The sequence below is a fragment of the Pristiophorus japonicus genome, chromosome 15, assembly GCF_044704955.1.
Source record: "Pristiophorus japonicus isolate sPriJap1 chromosome 15, sPriJap1.hap1, whole genome shotgun sequence".
Taxonomy (NCBI): Eukaryota; Metazoa; Chordata; class Chondrichthyes; family Pristiophoridae; genus Pristiophorus; species Pristiophorus japonicus.
Genome location: NC_091991.1, coordinates 39,890,983 through 39,914,516, shown reverse-complemented (window position 1 = coordinate 39,914,516; position 23,534 = coordinate 39,890,983). Strand labels below are relative to the sequence as shown.

At 42.2% G+C, this 23,534-nt stretch overlaps 1 protein-coding gene across 4 annotated transcripts in view; it reads left to right on the top strand.

Annotated features, from left to right (window-relative positions):
- Positions 1 to 23,534, top strand: part of met (MET proto-oncogene, receptor tyrosine kinase) — a 130,780-nt gene that overhangs the window by 101,207 nt on the left and 6,039 nt on the right. For 2 of the 4 annotated variants that reach the window (XM_070900349.1, XM_070900347.1), the window contains 12 exons: positions 1,465 to 1,625; positions 3,278 to 3,389; positions 10,796 to 10,932; positions 12,643 to 12,807; positions 12,903 to 13,002; positions 16,400 to 16,618; positions 17,578 to 17,730; positions 18,830 to 18,983; positions 19,154 to 19,294; positions 20,448 to 20,672; positions 22,464 to 22,544; positions 22,742 to 22,923. In XM_070900349.1, the coding sequence (XP_070756450.1) occupies positions 1,465 to 1,625; positions 3,278 to 3,389; positions 10,796 to 10,932; positions 12,643 to 12,807; positions 12,903 to 13,002; positions 16,400 to 16,618; positions 17,578 to 17,730; positions 18,830 to 18,983; positions 19,154 to 19,294; positions 20,448 to 20,672; positions 22,464 to 22,544; positions 22,742 to 22,923 (1,830 nt within the window). The remainder of the gene's footprint in view (positions 1 to 1,464; positions 1,626 to 3,277; positions 3,390 to 10,795; positions 10,933 to 12,642; positions 12,808 to 12,902; positions 13,003 to 16,399; positions 16,619 to 17,577; positions 17,731 to 18,829; positions 18,984 to 19,153; positions 19,295 to 20,447; positions 20,673 to 22,463; positions 22,545 to 22,741; positions 22,924 to 23,534) is intronic. The other 2 variants (XM_070900348.1, XM_070900350.1) reach the window with 2 other exon arrangements.

The following is a 23,534-nucleotide window of genomic DNA, read 5'->3' as shown; positions in this document are numbered from 1 at the left end:
AAATGATTCCAATGATACTGCCTCTCTGAGTTTGGGTTTGTTTGTCTATCTTATTTTTTCCTGCTCTTCAGGTTCTACTATGCTTTTCCATCTCTTATTTTTCAGTTCTGAAGAGAGTATAATCCTGAAAAATAAAGGGGGAGAAATTTGGGTCGTTTGCACCTCCCGACTTTTCACCCGGGTACGGCACCGTTAACGACTCCCATAAAATTACGCAGGAGTTTAGCGATAGCCATAACCCGTAGAGCCCAGCTCTGCTACGCTGGCGATGGCATCATCACCGCGTGCAGCGACCCATTTTCATCCCGGAGCGAAAATTCGGGACCACCCCCTGAAGCTGCTCCGGGCGATGCCAGTGACCACGTCAGGCAGCGCGTACCGGGCTGTAGGCCGCTCACGGGGCGAAATTTAAAGCGGAGGTGGCACCTTTTAAATTTAAAAAAATTGTCCAACCTTACCAGTCGCGGCCTGTTGCATGGTGCACCGCGGGGTCCGTGCCGTGATCTTGCAGCCCGGCACACCGCTTGAGTGCCGCTGACGCCACTGCTCCCTGGTGGTCCAGGTAGGGACCTGCAGAGTCGGCAGCTTGGCCCTCCCCGTTAATGAAGGGGAGGGTCCTTTCTACACGGCAACGCTACACATTCCACCGTATAGCGCTGCACCCCTCTTGCCTCTCAGAGCAGGTGGAACATGTTATTTTACACTCCACTTGCTCTCGGGGGCGGTAACCCGTTTTTAGGTCGTGGGGCGGGACTTCCGCGGCTGGCGCAGGAAGTCCTGCTTTGCAGCTGTTACCGTCCCCAAATGGGGTGCTGCGCAGTACCCCCCAACACCCCCCCAAATTGTCTCTAGTTCCCTCAGATGTTAATTGATATGCTATGTATTCTGAGGTTGCTTAGAATCCTGTTCAGTTAACCATGGTCCCTATTTTTGTGTCATTTGCAAATGTTGATGTTGTACTCCCTATATCCAAGTCCAGATCATTATTTTATATATATTTTTATTTTATTTTTTATATATATAATAAAAAAAATGTATATATAAATAATTTTATACATATATATAATATATACTGCCAAATTCCCCTTAACACTGAGTTTAGCTTTATCAGCAAGTTTCCAATGTGTCTTGTTAGTTTCTGTTGGACTGCAATGGGGAGATGTCAAATGGAGGCTAAATGCCTTCCTATTTGACAGTGCAGGTGGAACTCTTCCCTGAGACACACCTGGTGCACATCACTGGAAAATAGGGAGACTAATCATAACCGTTCACAAAAAATAAAAATCCTGTACATTAGATATGAAAGGAACCAATTAGTAGCCTAAATAATTGCAGCTGTCAACATTTTTGGGAAATTCTCTGTCTTGCATTTTTATCTGTTCTGCTTTTTGGCTTAGAGTGCTGTACAACAGTAAATGTGCAAATGTCTGCAACTTGTATTTTACTGTGCTTAAATACTTTCAGATCTCCCCACTAAGTGCTCCTTTAGAGGGTGGAACAACACTATCCATTTGTGGAAGGGATTTTGGAGCAATGAAAACTGGAAAAATAATTGCTAAAATGACTGTCATAAATGTTGGAAATGTTCCTTGCAAATTGGCGGCAAACAAAAGCAACAAGAAAAGGTGTGCCAAGTAGAATACAATTCTGGCTAAATACTGACTCAATAATATGCTTCACTGTTTTTAGTTGTGACAACAAAGAGTCAGAGGCAATTGGGATAAGTAAGAGAGCACTTGTGTACTGGCAGACAAATAATCATTTGCATCAGGCCACAAGTATTGCTCTAGGTTTACAGGTCATAAAAGCCAGCACAAAAATGTGACACGAGGCTAAAAACTACCACAGTTAACTGAACGTCAACTTGTGGGGCTGCTAGTTGGAGCTCAATATGGATAGGAGACACTTCAGGCCCGATTGTAACCTAACATGCCTGGCGGGGATTAAAATGGCAGTCAACTGCTCCTCCCGTGTTTGCACCCGCCACTATTTTAACTCTCGAGTTTTCGGGAGCATCAAGGCCGCCTGCCACAGGCAGGTGGGGGCCTCGTCAATATCAAAATATCAGGTTCTGATGACGTCTTTCGGACCCTGACATGAATTTAATTGGGGATTGCAACTGCAACGCAAAGTGCCAGAGCCACTAGGGAAAGCTGGTGGAAGACAGGAGCCAGGGCTAGAAAAGGCCCAGGTAAGTGATTTTAACTTTTTTTTTAAATAAAAGGTTTCCTTGCGGGCCAGGAGGAAACCTTGAGCCTCCCTTGCCTTGGGCTTTGCCCTCTTCCCTGGTCGCAATTCCCATTACCCCCCCCCCCCCCCCCCCCCCCCCCCCCCCCCACTCAATTACTTATTTTAGTGCCAGAGACCATTCTCTTAGATTCCCAGTGACAGCCTCCTGCCATCCAAAACCTTGTTTCCCGCTGCATAGCCACCACGTCACCTCCTCTGGGTGCGGGCAGGAGTCAGCATGACGATGTTTAAATGAGGCCCTGGAGTTAAGATTGCCCACGCTGGTGCCGTCATGAATGCTTCTGTCCTACCCCGGCCCCAGCTTGCCACATTCCCACCCAGGGGCTGAACATCTTAGGAAGGAGGGACTGTAAAAGATACTGCCTATCTCTTTCCCCTTTCCAGTGCCATCTTCTCCTAAGTAATTCTGCATTAAAAATAGTTACTTGTGAAGCATATTTCCATTATTTTCTGCCTCTTTGTACTCTCTTTATATCTGTAGTACAGTATGACTTTCCGACTAATTTGTATTAGAACATAAGAACTAGGAGCAGGAGTCGGCCATACATCCCCTTGAGCCTGCATCGCCATTCAATAAGATCATGGCTGATCGTCATTCTCAACTCTACTTTCCTGCCTGATCTCCATATCCCTTGATTCCCCTAGAGTCCAAAAATCTATCCATTCTCAGTCTTGAATATACTCAAAGACTCAGCATCCACAGCCCCTGGGGCAGAGAATTCCAAAGATTCACAACCCTCTGAGTGAAGAAATTCCTCCTCATTGCGGTCTTAAATGACCTCCCCCTTATCCTGAGTATTGGTGGCTGTGTAAAAACCTGGTCACCTGATTCGAGAGTTTAGATTTGAATTTTCAATGAAGAAAAAAAATATTTTATTCAAAAAAGATGGGAGTGATAGAAGCAAACCATTTTATCTGGAGTATTTATTCAGTTGGATAGAATATAAAGAATAAAATAACTACTATTTTCAGTCACGTTTCCTGTTTTAGAATGCCAGGTAACAATTTTCTCTCTTTCTTTCCGAAGACTTCTGTGCAAATTGGAAGCATTTAATACCACGCAGGATTATAATCCTGTCCATATTCATTTAATTTTGAACAAAAATTTGACAACACAAGCACGCGGCTTCTCATTTGTGGTAAGATATGTAGTTTACTCATTGTTGTTAGAATTCCTAAACTTATAGAATGTGACAATATGAGCTTTTGATAATTGTGTTAATCATCAAAAATTTGCAAGTCTCTAGTCATCTTGGTTAATCCTTGCCACTGGACCAAGACCTAGCTCTGTCAAGCCCATGGGGTGGCTGGTGTGCAACGGCCACCACACATTAAAAAAAAAATCCGCACACAGACATCTTCCAGTCTTCAGGATGTAGTTCAGGACCTGGAATTTTAGGTCCTTCATTGGAACACCTGTGAACTTATCCTTTTTTGGCGTGGAAGCAAGTCATCCTCGTTTCGAGGGACCGCCTATGATGATGATGATGATGAATCAAAAATTTATCAAACTCTCTTTTGAAATATTTGGCGCTGGCCCATCCTTCCATTCTGCAATGGCACTTTTATATTAAAAAGCACTTTCATACCATCTCCTCCCAATCATCACCCAAGGAAGAGAGATGTGTTAACGGTGCCATCCATTAGACTCTGCACGATCTGTAAGCATATCCACACTTTGAACATCATCTAATCTATAGTTCACAAGTTTGGTTCTTTTTTTCTGAAAGTTGATCTGTCTTTCAGATGAGTCATTAAACCGAGGCCCCGTCTGCCCTCTCAGGTGGCTGTAAAAGATCCCATGGCTCTATTTCGAAGAAGATTTAGGAACAAGAAGGGCTATGGGGAAAGGCGGGGGAGTGGGACTAGCTGAAGTGCTCTCGCAGAGAGCCAGCACGAGCTTAACTGGCCAAATGGTCGTCTTCTGTGCCGTAACCATTCTATGATTCTGAGAGCAAGGTAGTTATCCTCGGTGTCCTGGCCAATATTTATCCCTCAATCAACATCACTAAAACAGATTATCTGGTCATCATCATGTTGCTGTTTGTGGGAGCTTGCTGTGCGCAAATTGGATGCCGCTTATACTACATTACAACAGTGACTACGCTTCAAAAAAAGCACTTAATTGGCTGTAAAGTGATTTGGGATGTCATATAAGACGTGAAAGGCGCTATATAAATGCAAGTCTTTTTACTGGACAAGCTGTGCATGCATCGACAAGCACATAACTGTCACTTGATAAGATTGCTGAATTAAAATTTGAGCAAACTTCTGTAGTGATGTCCACTCATTAGGCAGTATTTCAAAAATGTGCATGTACTGCTGGAAGCTGCCAAGTGTGCGATCCAAAGTAAAATGGGAACTTTTAAAATCTCTTGAACTTAACTGTCACAAAACTGGCAACATCTGATTGTTATTTGACCAAACTGCCTTCATGCAAAGTAAATTGGCATCACTTCTAACAGCTCAAACTGCATGTTGTGAAGGAAGAAAGAGAAAATTGCAATACATAAAAGATAGGTCTCTGCAAATTTATATTTCTGCTCACAGTTTTTTTGCCATGATATCTTTTGACTTTTTTGAATAATTGCTGCAGCATCTTCTCATGTTTTATCATGGGAATTTTCTTGAGTCTTTTCTGGTTGATGTTTTCATGTGGAATGGTCTGTGCATTTTTATAATAACTTGTAAATGTAAAGCTGTGAATTACTGCTCCTTCAATGGTTAGACCAGTGTAGCTAGCTGTACAGACCAGGATTGAATCTGTGACTTTCCTTGTCTATGCTGAGCTCATTGATCTAGGCTGAAGCTGTGGCACAGACATTATGGCCCCAAGTTTCCACATCATTTGCTCCTGATTTTTAGGAGCAACTGGTGTAGAACGGAGTATCTTAGAAATCGGAATTCTCCACATTTAGTTTTCTGCAGTTCTAGCCAGTTTCACTTTGGAACAGAATTCTTTTTTCAAAAGGGGGCGTGTCCGGCCACTGACGCCTGATTTGAAAGTTTCCACAGTGAAAACGTACTCCAAACTAACTTAGAATGCAGCAAGTGAAGATTTTTGTACGCTTGAAAAAACCTTGTCTACACTTTAAAAAATCAGGCGCAGGTTACAAATTAGGTGTAGGGAACGAGGTGAGGGGGGGGAAGGGAAGACATTAAATTCTACAATCAATCCTTAGTTATACTTATACAAATATTACACAAATAAATCCAACCTGAATAAAAATTTATAAGCAAAGAAAAGATTAAATAAACCATGTTCCTACCTGTGTGAAAGTGCTTCAGGCAGGCCTTTCAGGCAGCGGTGTGGCGTCAGTTTATCGACGGCAGCGGCAGGCAGCAAGCAGCCTTCGAGCTGAGCTGCGGTGCTTGAGGCAGGCCTTCATTCCACGCGAAGATGCAGCACCCGGACGGACTTGAGGCCATTCGGCCATGGGATTGCAGCGGTGTCAGTGGCTGGCCGGCAGCCGAAGAATCCTCACAGAACACATGCAGCTCATTAAGGTTCTTGAGGCCATTCAGCCATGCTTTAGGGGCGGCGTCAGTGGCTGGCCGGCAGCCAAAGATACAGCAGCAGCCTTCGAGCTGTGAGGGGGACTGAGGCCATTTGGACAGGGAGAGGCAGCCACATCGACAGTTTTATATTTAAATTTGCAGAATGGGTGCTGCATTGTCAACACCACATATTATGCAATGGTTTGCCATCAATTCACTGCATACGAGAGAATTGATTAGAGCTCACCGCACCAGGAACGTCGTAGCCCGTAGGTTGATGGGCAGGAGACCTTACCCACGTTGACAATATCGAACCAGGTGCTCGTACCTGGGCATGAGCGAGGCTGATTGTGTGAAAAGGCTGCGTTTTCGCAGAGAAGTTGTCACTGAGATCTGTGATATGGTGAGAGCAGATTTGCAGCCCAGAAGCAGAAGGATAACTGCCTTGTCTGTTGAAGTGAAAGTAACAGCTGCACTTTCTTTCTATGCCTCGGGATCGTTTCAGGCTACAACTGGAGATGTGTGTGCCATCTCTCAACGTGCAATACATGCCTGTGTTTACCAGGTCACGGCTGCACTTTATGCGCGAAGGAATGACCATCAATTTCCCAATGACCGCACAAGCGATCCATGAGAGGGCTGTGGGCTTCTTCAGGATTGCTGGCTTCCCAAAGGTACAAGGCTGCATTGATTGTACCCACATAGCCTTGCGAGCACCCGTGGAGGAGTCTGAGCAGTACCGAAATAGGAAAGGTTTCCACTCTATCAATGTGCAGCTCGTGTGTGACGACAAGCAGCGCATCATGTCAGTCGATGCGAGATACCCTGGCAGCACCCACGATGCATTCATCCTACGCGACAGCGTTCTATCTGATATGTTTGAGCAGCAGCCAGAAGGGCAGAGCTGGCTACTGGGAGACAAAGGGTACGGCCTGACCACCTGGCTCATGATGCCCATACGCGTGACACGGACAGAAGCTGACCGTCAATACAACATGGCGCACATTGCGACATGCAGCATCATTGAGAGGACCATTGGCATATTGAAACAGCGATTCCGATGCCTGGACCATTCCGGAGGACAGTTGAAATACTCTCCTCAGATTGTCGGTCACTTCACTGTTGTGTGCTGCATGCTTCATAACTTAGCCATCATGAGGCAGCAGGGGCTGGTAGTGGAACCCGAAGACCGACGTGAGGGTCCAGTGCATGATGATAGTATTACGGAAGACCAGGATGTGGATGATAACGACAATCAGGAAAGCATGCAAGTGCCTGATGCCGGAGCACGAGGTCGGAGGAGGGCCGTCCATCGTGCCCCTTTAATGATTGCTCGAGACTTGCGCCAGCAGCTCATCTGTGAACACTTCAACTACTGATGCCTGAGGGCTCTGCGACCACTTTTGCATTTGGACATGTTTATTCTTTGCAGTTGTTCCTACAATGTGTTGTGTTAATGGAACATGAAACCGTTTTAATGAAAAAATATATATTATTGAAAAGTTAACGTCAATCTAATAAAATATTTGTTGTATCAAACTATACTTTTTAATATGACTCTTGAAGATCACTTAAAAACTTGTAAAGTTACAAAAGTTACAAAACACTTTCTATGTAAAAATTTTTACACTCTAAGATCACTTACACTTCAAGATCACTTTTTAGATGCAAAATTAAATAATTTACAGAATGTGAGAGCATTTACACTATAAGATCACTTGAAAACCCTGAGATCACTGAAATGTTGTAAAGTTACAAAACTTACAAAACAGTTTCATTGTGAAAAATCTTACACTCTGAAGAACACTTAAACTTCAGGATCACTTTTTAGGTGCAAAATTAAATAAGATACAAAAAAATGTGAGAGCATTTACACTATAAGATCACTTAAAAACCATAAGATCCCTTAAGTTGTAAAGTTACAAAACAATTTCAATTTGAAAAACGCTACTACAGCTACATCAAGAACAAGAACAAAAGCAGCAAAGAAAGGCTGCAACCATGTCTCATCCATATCTCAGTGAATGTTCACTTCCTCATGGGGGTGTCATTTGATTGGCTGGGCTGTGTGCCCTTATTGCAGCAGCTACCTCAACCAGGCCCTCCCTGAAGGCCTGTGCCGACACTTGCATGCCCTCCCTGACGGCCTGTGCCGTCGATTGCACTCCCTTGGACATTCCCTCCCTAAGTTCCCGTGTCATTACTGCTATTTCTCCTGTCAGGACCGTCAACTCTTCACCTACTGCATTGACGCCACCGATGAGTGATCGGGTAAGCTCATTGGTCTCCATACCCAATGCCACAACCTGAGTCGCATCTGTTGCACGCTGCATCTCAGGAGAGCGTGTCTCCAATCTCCTTCTCCTCTGCCTGGGTCTGCCTCGTGGCACCACTACACTGGGAGGCGCGGGCACGGACGGTGGGATGCTCGGTGTTGCAAGCGGCACCACTACACAGGGGGGCGTGGGCTGGGACTGTGGGAAGCTCTGTGTTCCAGACGGCTGAACTGGAGGGAGAGGCTCGGGCTGGAATGGTGGAATGCTCTGTGTTGCAGACGGCTGAACTGGAGGGAGAGGCTCGGGCTGGAACGGTAGGACGCTCGGTGTTCCAGACGACAGCACTCGAGTGCGAGCCGTGGGCTGGGATGTTGGACGAATGGGTGTAAACTGCTCCATGATATCAGCAGCAACACTGGGACCCGAAGCGTCGGAATCAAAACCATAGTAGGTGGAACCAGAACCTATGCGAGAGGGAGGCACAGGCTGGGACGGTAGTGCACTGACTGTAGAATGCTGCATTATACCAGCAGCACCACTGGGACCCGCAACATCGGAAGCGAAACCATGGAAGGTGGGACCAAGACCTATGCTAGGGGTTGAAACTCTGAAGCCCCTTGATGGGGGCTCATAAACATTAAATTGGAAGCTCTCCCCTGCAGACATTTCAGTCATCGCTGCCATCATCCAGTCTGGATCATCCGCAGCTGGCTGTACTGGTTCTTGTTCTGTATCCTCAGGATCCTCAGGGTTGGCAGCAGCAGCATCGTCCATCATCATCATCATCATCATCATCATCATCATCATCATGTTCTGCAAAATACATCAGAACAGTCAAATGTTTAACAGCAAGGGAGGGGGCCGGGTGGGTGGCATGAGTACTCTCTCACATAGCAGGCCAGGCAGCAGGTTGATTTAAAGGGCCATGATGCATTTTCAGGACTTACCCTCTTCCTCGCGTGTGGGCCCAGTTTGTGCTGTACCGATTGCTTTACTCCTGTCCGACTCATCATAGCAGCTACCCTTTGTTCCAAGGGTGTCAGTGGATGCAGATTGGGCACGCCTCCTTCTGTCTGAGTTGCCTCTCTTTTGTTGTGGGCCAATTTCTTCTGCAAAGAGTAAAATATAACTTTTTACAGAGTGTGTCAGTCTGCAAGGTGGGACATACAGATAGCCAGGTTACAATTACGATTAAATTAAAAATGGGAAATATTACTTCCACTAACTACTTGACCAAGGTCGTGCCATTTCTTTTTACACTGACTTCCAGATCTCCTGGTATGCACCACTGCGCAGTAATCTTCTGCAACTTGGTTCCAGCGTTTCTTCATTTCTTTTGGTGGCACTTTTATGCGACCTCTGTTGCTGGTATCTAGCTCCTGCCATCTCTGCTCAATTACGTTGACTAATATCTCCACTTCCTCATGCAGGAAATTCTTTGTTCTTGGTGGACGTTGATCCATTGCAAAGTTGAATTGGCACTCTTATTTCTCCAAACACACAGTCCTTAATTTGCAGGCACCGGTTCTGCAAGTTTAGCAGTGAAAAGCTGAACTCACTGATTTCAGCAGGTGATTTATTCAGCAGTGCTGCTAAAAGCACTCCCTCACACACAGAAATATCAATAAAATTAAAATACAAGCCTTTGCAGGGGTCCAAGAAACAAATCTTCACTTTTTCTGCATCACTTTTAAAAATGGCTGAGTGCCAATGTTTACTTCAGACTGCGCGAACGCTCCAACGCGCACGCGCAGGGTTGCCGACACCAAGAAGCCTCATTTAAATTGTACCCGTCCCCTCCTACTTACAAAATTGGCGCGAGTGGTAGGCTCCGCCCCCTGTGTGCCGCGCCAAGCAGACAGCGAGCTCGAGAATACCGCGTTGTTTTTCCGGCGCCGTTTTCGGCACGAAAAATAGGCGCCCAGCTCTGAGGTGCGTCTTTTTCACCGCGTGTGGAAACTTGGGGCCTATAATTGGCTTCATTGTTTCTTCAGTAGAGAGGGAAAATCATCCAGTGTTCCCGCTCCTAATGAGGACAGGATCAGGCCCGGGATGTGGTGCCTCCCATTATCAAATAGCCATCCAACACAAGGCCCTTGCTATCCATGAGTTTATCGTGGATGATTGCATCGACATCATGGCCCTGATGGAAATTTGGCTGAGGGGTGATGACACCTTACCCTTAAATGAAGCCTCCCCGCTTGGCTATACTTTCCAATACTCAGACCACTGTGGTGGCCGTGTGGCTCTCCTCACCAAATCACACCTTGGTCTGTTCCCCCTACTCCTCCGGTACTTTCTCCTCGTTTGAGCATCTCGCCTTATTCCACCCCTCTCGCCTCTCATTTAAAATTCTCATTCTCTACCACCCACCCAAGTACCATAAAGATTTTATTACCGACATATCTTCACTGCTTTCCTCCCTCAGCCTCTACACCGAGCGACTTCTCATCCTCGGTGATTTCAGCCTCCATCTCAATTCATCATGCTCTCTGAGTTCAGTAGCCTCCTCTTAACATTGACTTCTAGGCTCAAATGTGAAGAATGACTACTTGATTGAGGAACCGAAAGGCAGCTGATAACCAAAAAGTCAACCTTCAGGAAGGATAGGGAAGAAAATTGGTGGGTAAAGAAGTGAAATGGGAACAAAACTGTGAAATCAGATCATGAAAATATGGTGTCGACAGCTGTTGAGTTGGATTTTTTTCCAGCAGTAAATGATGGTGAGTTTGACTACTTTTCTTTTCTTTTCTTTGGGCTGGGGGCGACAGAATCCAGCTATAACTCGTGTCTACCCACCTCATGGTCCAAAATCAGGAGGAACCTTACTTACTCTCACAGGAAAGTACCTGAACTGTGGAAGTACAAGGGAAGTTTTAATTGGAGGAGAAGTGTGTGATCTGAAAAGGTATGCCTTTTTTTTTTAAACACTTTGTAGTTTTCAAATGAAGCATCTAAAATGCTCGGAGCACAAGATCCTATTCAAAAGTCTCCCATTTTGTTTAAAAGTTTGCATTCATTTGAATGTAGGTTCAGTTGTTACATAAGCAAAATACTGTGGATACTGACAATCTGAAATATAAACCGAAAATGCTGGAAGCACTGGTCAACCTGAAATGTTAACTCTGTTTAGAAACATAGAAAATAGGTGCAGGAGTAGGCTGTTGAGTTGGATTCACAGATGCTGCCTGTCCTGCTGAGTGTTTCCAGCATTGTATTGCAGTTGTGACATGTTGCATTCACAGGATATTTGTGTGACAATGTATCAATGTATTTTTCTGTTTTGTTGTAAATGCCCAAATGGTGATGCAGGCTTGAGGGCCAGGGTGTTTTGGGAAGGTGCAACAGTTTTCTTTATCACCCAGCAAACTTGTTGCCACTCTAATCCACTAACAGAAAATGGAGTGGGAGCTGTCTGCTAGCCCAACTGCTCCATCTACTGTTCCAACAAGGAACTGTCACAGTTTATCCAATAAGGGCAGTATTTACAGTTAACATTAAGAATCAAATCAGATCTGTTGGCTCAGAGTTTATTGTTTTACAACTAGAATTATAGGGCCTCCCTGAGAGAGGTTTTGTGTAATAATTGTTTTTAAAAATAATGCTTAGTCTGTTTCTGCTTTTAAGTACCAGCATTATTTTAGGAGTTGTGACCTTGTGTGTGTCAATTTGTTAGTCAGAATACTTACAATGTTACATGAACTCTGTCCGTTCTGTTGACTTTATAATTGTGACAATATTTGGTTTAATTTCCATATTTGAAGCATTATAAGAAACACTTATTTGATTTATTACGACATCAGTAGTAACATTCTAGCACTTTGCTAATGTAACGTACACATTGAAACTCCAGTCTGTGGAGATTGCTTGGTCATTAGTATGTACCTGTTCCCAGATATTACCAGTATTTATTTATATTGACTTTTCAGAGGTTATAAAGATAATTTTATCCTGAGCATTGCTGTGTGTGTTAAACTCAATTGGTTAGGGCATTATTAAAATGGAGCCACCATTGTGCCCCTTTATTAAAATGGAGCAAGCTATGTACCACCATTTCAGTTAAATAGTTTGTGTGAGTCATATCCAGGGATTTCCTTTCTTACCTTGACCATTCATAAATGTTGTTCATTTTTATTATTCAGTCTCACAAGTAGTCATTTCTTTCTGCTCCTGAAACAATATTTTTCTACTGCTACCCTCTTCTAAAGGAGTGCATTTATAATTAGTGCTTTCAGTACCTCACCCAAGTGTCAATTATCCAAGTATGAGCCTGGACAGTGAGTGTCAGCAGGCTATTTGACTGTGGAGGGCATCACAGCTGAGTCCAATTCCATTCTCACTCGATATCCACTTTTACCTGATGTTTACAAATATACAATTTCCAGCAGAAGTCAGTGGCTAGCCATCAGAACCAGAAGCCTTTTTTATTTTTATTTTCCTGTCTGGTCCAGAATCAGTGAGGTCAATCATAGCACCCTAACCGTTTCCGCAGCAGATTGGATAACTCTGCATAGACTAGGAACTGGACCTGGAATTTTGTGGTTTAGTGATACTCCACAGGGAGTCACTTCTTAAGCCAATCTTTCATGTTCTGCTCTCTTTTGTATATTCTTTCTAGCATCTCCGAAACTAAGATTGAATGCACTACCCGTGCCCACACTTCCCTGCTGACATATTCTGTGGTTTTAAAAATAGACTCTGCTGTCCGTGAAATCAAAAATTCGTTCATGTATGTGGAAAATCCATCTATCCGCAATATTTATCCAGTTTGGTCATTTAGCAGGTGAGACACAGCGCATGACTCCGTTTTAATCTTGATCTGTGTCCCTTTTCAAACACTGGACAGTGGGTGCTCATATATTTTTCTCTTCATTGCAGTGGAGGGAGCACAATTACAGTGACAGGAATGAACTTGAATTTTGTACAGTCCCCCCAGATGGTAATCACTGTACAGCAAATACCAAAGGCTTTTTATGTGGTAAGTTTTCCATGCGCCTCTGGTTGACATGACCTCACCAGGTATAACTGTTATATTGGAAGATAGGAACAGGAATCAGCTGTTCAACCCTTCGAGCCTTATCCACCATTTAATTAGATAATGGCAGATCTGTATCTAAACTTCAGTTACCCGCCTTAGCTTTGCCTCTCTTGATATCTTTACCACTAAAAATCTGTCGATCTCAGTCTTGAAAATGTCAATTGACCCTGTATCTGCAACTTGTGAGGGAAGAGAATTCTAGATTTCCACTACCCTTTGTGTGGAAAAGTCCTTCCTGGTTTCACTCCGAAATGGCCTGGCTCTAATTTTAAGATTATTCCCCCTTGTTCTGGATTCCCCCACCAGAGCAAATAGCTTCTCTGTATGTACCCAATCAAATGTTTTAAATCATTTTAAACACCTTAATTAAATCATCCCTTAACCTTCTAAACTCAAGGAAATATAAGCCAAGTTTATGCAACCTGTCCTCACAATTTAACCCTTTAAACCCTGTTGTTCAATGCTTAGCTGATACTTAAGAGTCAAATAATGGATGACACTGTAACAAACTGTCTCTCAAATTATTTTTGTTAATTCCTTTCCAAAAACTTTTGACATTATTTCCCCTTTGACCTAAAATGTAAGCAGGAAAAAAAAAATCATTAGTTATTCCAAACTTCAAAAACGATTGCCACTTATCTCTTCAGGTTAACTCGCTGCAGAGTAGTGTTCCTGAGTTTGATGGTGCAAAATTACATGAAAAAGATGCTGATTATAGTTGCAATGTAACCATGTCAGTCTTTAGAGTTTTTAACCTTGGTTGACGAGAAAAAATAGGCAAGTGGGTGAGTGTGGTTTTTAAAACTAGATTATATCATTGCAGATATGTGCAGCAGAGTAAGTTAGTTATGAAGGTAATGCTGCCTTGCATTGGGTAAACTCATGACTGAGATATGGTGGATCAACAAGTTAGAAAATAACTGCAGGCAACAAAGACATTTGCTCGGCATGAGTCAATGGTTACACCATCACAGCACAGGTGCTTCACTGTAGGTGTGAGGGAGGAGCATTAGGAAAGAATTTGAAAACCAGTTTATAAGAGATTTCCTCAGATATAGAGCAGGACGTGCTTTTTGACTGGTCATGCAATTCCCAACCCCTCATTTCTCAATGCACTCGAAAGCTCTTTGGCAGGTGGACAAGATGGGAAGCAAATGGGCTGTGTGGACAAATAAGTGGATCAGATTAGCACTTGGGTTGGGCAAACAAGTGAACAAACAGATCAGAAACATTAGCAGGGAGGATGATAACTGCAGCTGAACTGGTAGCCAAGCAGGTAGGCCGGAGAGCACCGAAGGCAGGTCAGGAAACTGGTGGGTTATGAAGCACTCTGGGTGAATGAGTGGGAAGGCAGGCTGGGAGGCACTTGGCCCATTTCGGACAGGAAACATTTAAGCTTGGCAAGACAGCAGCTGGGGCAGCAAGCTATTGGTTCAGGCATGTAAGTAGGCAAGTCAACTGAGCTCTGCAACAGCTTATGAAAAAAATGTGGCGTGAAAGATGATTCAGGTGGGAGTGGGGAATGGCTGGAAAGTTGGCTGGAATGAGCTGAACTGTGAGAAATCTGGTGGTGGTGGTGGCAGTGGAGGTGGTGGGAAGGGACTGGGGATGACTCTGGATGGATCAGAGCAGGCTAGGAACTATTGATGGCCGTGCGGGCCAGACTATGAAGGGCTCTGAATAGGGTTGACAGGGAATAATTCGAAATAGGCTGGTCGCAACTCTGGATGGTTCAGGTCAGGTTGCTGAAGGGAGCACAAAGTGAATTAAATTCTTGCGATTCCGTAGTGGTGATGGGTGGGACCAAATTTGAGGATCTTGCTGTGACTGCCACAGACTGCAGAGAGCAGAAAAGAATGGTCAACAAAGCCCAAACCAACTATTCAAGCTGCAGGAAGTATTCCAGACTGAGCACCAGGCTCAAAATACAAATTTGGGCCTCTCTGACAATGTTTTCTAGTAATTTACAAAACCATACTTGGAACTCTGAGTGAGAATATACATTTGTTTCAGAATGATTTTTTTATTTTTGTCTTTTATAAATGTTACTTTTACTGGTAAATTTTCAGCTTTCAGATTTCAAGATGGCAGCTCAAATTAACTTTGGAAATTTTTGCAATGATTTGATTCGTCATTTCCTGCTATTTGACAGTCAGGATTGATAACTTTCAAATTGAAAATTGAGCAATTTGATTGCATAGGTTTCTGTTGCTTTTTGTTCTTCTTTGTTCCCAACTAAATGGAACTGCTTTTGATTTGTTCATGTTTAGTCAATTCCTAACTTTAACACTTAAGAGATATAATCACTTTGAAAGTTGCGATAGATGTGAGTCAAACACACAACTTTGGATGCAAGATGTTTAAATTTATGGATGGATTATTAATGGAAGTGTAAGAATAGGCTTCATTAATTAGGAAAAAAACAAACGTAAAGTGGGAAGGGGGAAAGGAAAAAAATCAGACAAACAGATGCAATGTTTACACTTACTTTTCTTCAAATGATTCTTTATTACATTATCCCTACATAACTTAAATAAAGATTCTCCTAATATTGAAGTACCTTTATTACAATAATATTAGTGTTTGTCTTGGCATTCAGTACATGAACTGAAAACATTCAAATGAAAGAGTAACCCAGCAAGTCTTGAATTCCCTGAAGCTGCCAATGGTCTGTGGGTTACATTATGCTTATTGCTGGAACATACATCAGTTACCCATGGGTAACATCCTGAAACTATCTCTACCTCAGAAAAGTCTAAAGAAACAGAGTGCCTTCTGATTTATTTGCTAGTTTTCTGAGGCATGTACTTTAATTACATTTCCACCTAAAAGCTGTGTAATTTAGCACCCTATTTCACCAAAAAATAAGGAAATATAATCCCGCTGACATATACAATGAGCTATACCAAGATTGGGAAAGGTAGCTGTAGAAATCACCCTTATTGCTCTGTTTATAAACTTGATTCTGGTGTCTTTGTATCTTGATTCTCTTTCTGGTTTAATAGAATAAATACTTCAATTTGGGAATCTTTTTGGTTGTCTGCACATATTATATTTGCCATGAATTGAAAGCATTTGATTTATTTACCATAAACGTGTATCCGGAATATAATTTTGCCCAAAAGTGATGGCAACCTCTGAATTAGTTACATTTCCTGATAGCTATTAGAATGAGTCAGTAAATCTATGTAATGAAGTTAAAGCTGTTATCGTGTGCGAAACTATAATCCAGTCTTCAGAGTTTGTATCTGGATTTTTGATTCACAAAGATTATTGTATAAAATCTGAAGTACTGATTCATGAAAAGCTAATATCTGTTGTTTTTTTCTAAAAATAGATGTGCAGATATGTGGATAACTTGAAGGTGATCTACTGTCAAACTCCCCCTCTGGATCCCTTTAAACTGACATTACCTACGCAAGGCAAAGCTTCCTTCATCTTTGATAATGTCACTGTGGGATCCTTCGATTTTGGCTATACAGAAGATCCTTTGTTTAAGACATTTAAAGTCCCTAAGGAGGTCAAAAAGGGTGGCAGTAATGCACTTGAGATTAAAGTAAGTGGACTGGGATTTATCATCTATTAAAGCACATGTTGCCTGTAAAGAAGTCATTAAAATTGGCTGAATTTGTGTAATTCTTCTTCTGTATCCTGCTTTTAAATAGCTTCTCCCAAAAAACTCTGAGAAATTTGGCTATTAGATTTTACAGCACAAGCTATTTTTTGAATGGTTCATAACTACAACTGTGCCAGCCAGTAACAGTATAGAATAGAAAATAGCTGACTATGTGGTGTCGGAAAAGACTGGAAAGGGGTGTGACTAGTCTTTTTTTTGTTCATTTCCAGCTAACCAGCATATTTTTATATTCCTTGTTCACCCTACAGCATGTACTGACTGGTCTGGGGGTTTGCTCATAGAATAGAAATTCATTCTTTTAAAAACAACAACAACTTGCATTTATATGGTGCCTTTAACATATTAAAAACATCTCCGACAAAATCCCAACACTTTCTCATGCTTTTCAGTCTTTAGCTCTACATGCTACGTGTGACTGAAACCACAGGTGTATAACCTGCTCCCAGACTTCTGCCACTGCCACTCTTTTTTATAATCAATGATTGGAAGGGCAGGGGAGCAAGAGAGCATTAATGTGATTCTTCCTCAAATATTGGTTTCCCTCCCTGTGAAGAAGCAGCTGACTTGTGCTAAGTGTGTCCCTAAGTCTGCATAACTAAAATGGATCCAGTCCATACAAAGGGGGAAGGGGAAGGGGGTTCATATGCACAGACATTTATGGTTCCATTGTGCTCCTGTGACTAATTGTCCCTCAGCTCCAGAAACCAGCAACGACCACACCTCCACCCATGCCATTGTACTTAATCCATTTTATAAAGAAGCTGGTTTATAGCAGTGTGACACTTGCCTATCTGAGGGTTTGTTTTATAATTTAATGGTAGTTAAGGATGATCTTTGCAATGATACTAGCAGCTTACTTTATAAATGTTTTGTTTAAGTTTCAAGGAGCACAGATTAAGCCTGAAGCCTTTGATGGTAAAATCCTAACAATTGGAAACCAAAGCTGTGAGCATATACACCTGAAACCAAATACCCTAATTTGTATTATACCTCCAAAACTTTTGTACTCAAGAAGTGAATTGGATGTAGAGGTAAAACATTTTAGATTCAAATTTTGCATGATTACATTATATGTAGCCAGTGGAGAGTGATAATGTGACTGAAAATACACTCTCGAAATGTTTATATAATGTATAGAATCTTGATCTGCATACTTGACCATGGTAGCCAAGGATTGGTAAAAGAAAGCGTTTACTGACAAGAGCCACAAGTTTAAACACCGTATACTCATTGATGCACTCACTGTAATTACAGGTGTGCCGTGCAAGAAATTTTAGCCCATTAAAGTGACTTTTTGAAATGCTTTGTTTCCAAATACTTACCTGAAACCTTACCTGAATACTTACCTGAGTGCTTTGTTTCCAAATACTTACCTGAAACCTGGATTATATACACACTTGCTCACATGCCAACTGTGTGCATTTCATCTGGACATTAGCGTTTTGAAGTTGATATTCACCAGTCTACATTTTAAGATGAAAATCAGTGGCACTCCTGTCTTTTTCCTGGTGTCAGAATTGCGGTTTGGTGTTGATTCTCTCAATAATAGCTTTTCAAAACCCTTTGGATTTCTCCTAATTCGTCACAGCCTCCAAACCTCCCACCTAACTGCAGACTCCAGCCTTGACGTCACCAGCCTCTCCCACCACTGAACTGATTTCCTCCTTTCCTCAAGCCCCTACTGAGTGCCGGCAGTAAGGCCCACTAACTGTGCGCACTGCTCCATTTGGGCCTGGAGAAAGGCCATGATTCCTGTTAGTGCACAGGAATAGATGTTGGGTGATGACGGGATGATATTCAACAATAATGTGCACTCCTTATGTCCTCTCCCTCTATGGCAAAGTAACTTGCCAGTACTTGCTGTGCAGGGTGCACCCATGACGAATGACCAATTGGGTAAATTATTCAGGGACTGCTGATGGTGGCTTTGGAAATTTTACCACTCCAAGGGAGGAATTATTCTGAGGTAGAAGTCATTACAAAATTACTTAATTGCTTTTCTTGAAATACTTTGTAAAATTTAATTTTTTCAGCCAATTTAGTATGAATCAATAAGCAAAGGCAGTGGTTATGTATTTTCCACAAACTCTAGTGTTTCATTTCTTAGTTAATATATTTGTTTCTTTTCAGTGGAAAACAGCCAATTCATCCATTCATTTGGGGAAAGTAATCATCATTGAAAATAAGAATCTTATTACACTTGTTGGTGTAGTTGCGGTAATGCTACTGGTTCTTTTGCTGCTTGGAGTATTAATTTGGAGATGCAGAAAGAAACAGATAAAAGGTATAGCACGTTTGATAAACTATGTTTTTAAAATCTTATCAAACTATTTTAGTGAAAGCAACAATCTTTAATACTACAAATTATAATGTTTTTCTGAATAAGATTTTAGTGTTAATCCATTTTGCGGCGTTCTCATGTTGCACTCTATAAACGTATTTCTTCATTAAAAGATCTTAACCCAGATGTGCAGTATGATGGACGAACGCATACTCTGCACCTGGATAGGCTTGTGAATACAAGAGCCCGAAACAGTATAACTGCAGAAATGATCTCTCATGAATCCTCTGACTATCGAACAACTCTTCAAGAAGGTATGGATGGTTTCGTTATTAAGTGGTCTGTAGCTTCATTCAATTTTGAAAACACGTATTTGTACAATGTTCATCCCTTTCCTCCTGAAGCCACTGAATCTTGCTGGGGTGGTGATTCCACTGTTACCGGTTTTCTCCAATGCCTCACCCAAGTGACCATTCTTCATTTTGTGAGCCTGAATGTTGTAAGGTTATTTGACCATACAGCCAATTCCTACCCTTTCTTCATCTAATGTCCACATGTGCAGTTTTCAGCAAGAGTCGTTGGATATCAATCAGCAGCAGAAACTCTGGTTGATTGCCCCTGCTGGAGGACACTGAAGTAAACCATAGCATTCCCACCACCACCTATCTGAGATAAACCAATTCTAACGACCTGGAATTGAACCAGGGATCTTGCTGATCTGATCTGAAGCTCAATTCCACACTGTAATTCCCCCCATCTCTCCCCATTCCAATTTCCTTAAGCTGGCAGTTCATTCTGGTGTGATATACAATTTTGGCAGTGCAATAATTCTTCTGCTCATTTACTAAATATACTACCCATTAATTGGAAAACCTTATGGTCAGAGAGACCTGCTGCACCAAATAAATGTTACCCAACAGACCAATAACCAAAATTGTCTTTTACTTTTTGAGGCATTTTGAAGTATCTGGGCATTCTTAACTACATATAACTTTTTCAGGGTTTTTTTGGGGGTGAGTTTAGTCATTCTCAGTTTTAGTTTTACCTCAGTTAAGGTAAAAAAAAATTATGGAAGAAAATATGTGTTCCTTTTCGGCAAACGTCAGGTTTGATAAGCAAAGCAAGTTTAGAAGGAACAATTACAATACTTTCAGTAAATAGTAAGCACTTGTAATTGTCTTCACAAAGTATAATGTTGAAAGGAATTGACATGCAACATTTACATCTTCAGAGCTTCCTCACTCATGAAACTTGTTCAGCCACCTGTTCTTGATGTAGGTGACAGAAGCTGGGCTCTGTGTCTATAGTGCCCATTGTTACAGAGGGAGGATAAAGAACCTCAGAGGGAAAGCAGCAGTGTGTGTCACCAGGAATCATCGTGCTGTCTTTTGTTTTGAAGTACCTATTAAATATAAAAGACTTATTCAGTTGAAGCTGAATTTGTTTCTTTTTTTTTTAAACTAATAGATCCGTTTCAGAATTTGGCACAAGTATCGTCACACAGACAATTTTCTCATTCGGATCTTACTTGCATATTATCAAGTGGGGACTCCGATTCAACCATACCATTGCTTCAGAGTGACGTGAGCATCAACTTCTGCAGCTTGGACTCTGAACTACTAAAAGAAGTGCAGCATATGGTTATCAGTGCTGATGAGCTCACCACGCACACCACAAAGGTGATAGGACGAGGCAAGTTTCCAAACATTTCCTGCCTTAAAATCTAGGACACCAAGGAAGTAGTTCATTTTAGAATAGTTCAATATATCTTTAGACTTGTCTTGAAATTATTATTTCTTTGTATAAGTAAAGAACGACCGGATTGCTTAATTGATGGGTTTATGCCATGCTAGCAGACATCTAATCAATCCTTGGGCTTTCCAGTGTGATTAAATACTATGACAAGTGTTGCATTTACCCAATGACCCATCATCAAAGCCCAAAACTTTTGCATTGGTCATGGTCATCCAAAATTGGAAATATGTGGGGCATTATACAGAAGACTGAAATTCTCGAGTTCCTTCTCCATTGGTGGAAATGTGCTGGGGCAGGATTCCAATATGTCGATGCAGAAGAATGCAGACCCAATCACAAATCTCAAGGACAGGGTCATGTCAATGGTTAGGGCTGGTAGCCTGCACTCATAAGGGCACTTCAGCAGCTCCCCTGCCCTGTTATACCTGTGGAAGTCAGAGTAATTCCCAGTCGCTCTGACAGGGGATCCTGAAAGCCATTCCTGGGCACAAATAAAATGACTTTGCTCTATAACAGCATAACAATGTGAAGGAGCCCACAGAGTGACATGGGTTCAGTTAATGATGCCCTGCACTTGAGGAAATCCTGTTTTACATGCAACCCCAAAGCCCTAGATGTCCATGGGAAAAGTGATAATTCTGTTCACACTAGCAAAAGACTTTAGTCACTTGTTTAATACAAGCATGGACTGAAGATTGGCTGATATTAATGATATCCCCTGTAGCAACCTATAAAGGAGCCAGAGGAAAGAAGTCAAAGGCTGCAGTGATCTTGACTACAACCATTGATGCTGTACCAGCATTGGTAATTGGCGGCTGGGCTTCTTGTAGGACGTGACACAATCCTGTCACTGCCTCCTTGGAGAAGCACAGCCCCTCATATATTGTTCCTAAGAGAACTGCAGTTTTACTCTCTCGGGCTCATAAACTCTCTTACTCTTCTCTTGGGAAAGTAAGGGTTTCTCTGAGCACGCATTTCCTTCTCTTTCCTCTTTCTCCTCTTCCCGCTCCTTCATCTTCCTTCTCTTCTTCCTTATCCTCCCCTGAGATTCCTAGAAGTACCCCTATGATAAATACAACTGCATTGTCAACGCACCTCCCCCCCTTTAGTCCTGAACCTACAGGATCACTTTTTTAAAATTTTAATTTTAAGAGCAAGTTACCCACAAGCTAATGCAAGAAAATGTTTCAGTAGCTCCAAATAGCTTTACCTTGACAGCAGCTGGAAATCCTTTTAAATAGTGTTTTAAACAGCCGCCTAACATCTTCTATCACTTATGTTTGTAGGCGGAGTAAGGAAAGCCATTAGTCAGATGGAAACGGTCAGGAAATCAATGCCTTCAGGAAGTCATATGATCCCAGTTTGCATTTATTCATGAGGCTTCTGTCTGTTTTAGGCCAAACCTCTGGCCATCAGGAGGTTATGTCCTCCCCCCTGCGCCAGAAAATCTGACCACTTCTAGAACTAGCACAAACTTCTATGCTACTTTATGCCTCCTACTGCCCAATTGTTGGGTACATACAGGATAGTAAGGTGACAAAAATGGTCCCCATAATAATTTGTTAGGGTTCAATGGACTTAAATAAATAAATGCATCTAACTGTGACTGTTCTTCAGATGACCTTTGCTCTGTATGTATTTCCACAGTGAGTGACGTTCATAACTGATCTATGTTTTCTGCTAAAGTCTAATTTTGTTTTCTTTTGCTAATGTCTCAAAATGTAATAGGCCATTTTGGATGTGTATTCCACGGAACACTCTTAGCCCAAGATGGGAAGAGTATACATTGTGCAGTGAAATGCCTAAACAGTAAGTAAATAAGATATTTGCTCCAAAAAGACATAATATAATGTTATTGTTAAGTTGCTTCCAATGCAAGACATTCCTGGAAAAAAAATGCATTTTAAGGTACTGAATCAGATGTCTAAAACTTTTAGTAAGCTATGCAATGTGAAGGTGCACAAGAACACTAAGAAGTGTTAATTATACCATATCTACTTGCACAGGAATCACTTGCATAGAACAAGTAACCCAATTCCTGAAGGAAGGATTAATAATGAAAGATTTCAAACACACCAATGTTCTCTCTCTGCTTGGAATCTGTCTTCCTAACCAAGGATCCCCTTTGGTAGTACTGCCATATATGAAACATGGTGACCTACGGAATTTTATCAGAGAAGAAAGCCATGTAAGTAAAATCACAGCTGCATAATGCTATTGGGAGAGTTTGAGCAAAATGCTTCCAGCAGGTTTATCAGTTTAGACCTATAACAAGACGAGTCATATCACCTATTTTTCTTTGAAAGAAAAAATGTGCATTTATATAATAATACCGTATCATATTATCAAGACATCCCAAAGTGTTTCTCTGCCCTTGAATTATCTCTGAAGTTCAATGATTTCATCATCATCATCATCATCATAGGCAGTCCCTCGGAATCGAGGAAGACTTGCTTCCACTCCTGAAGTGAGTTCTTTGCTGGCTGAACAGTCCAATATGAGAGCCACAGACTCTGTCACAGGTGGGACGGACATTCGCCGAGGGAAGGGTTGGGTGGGACTGGTTTGCCACGCGCTCCTTCTGCTGCCTGCGCTTGACCTCTTCACACCCTCGGCGTTAAGATTCGAAGAGCTCCACGCCCTCCCGGATGCACTTTCTCCACCTAGGGCGGTATTCGGCCAGGGACTCCCAGGTGTCAGTGGTGATGTCGCACTTTACCAGGGAGGCTTTAAGGGTGTCCTTGTGACATTTCCGCTGCCCACCTTTGGCTCAGTTGCTGTGAAGAAGCTCCGCATAGA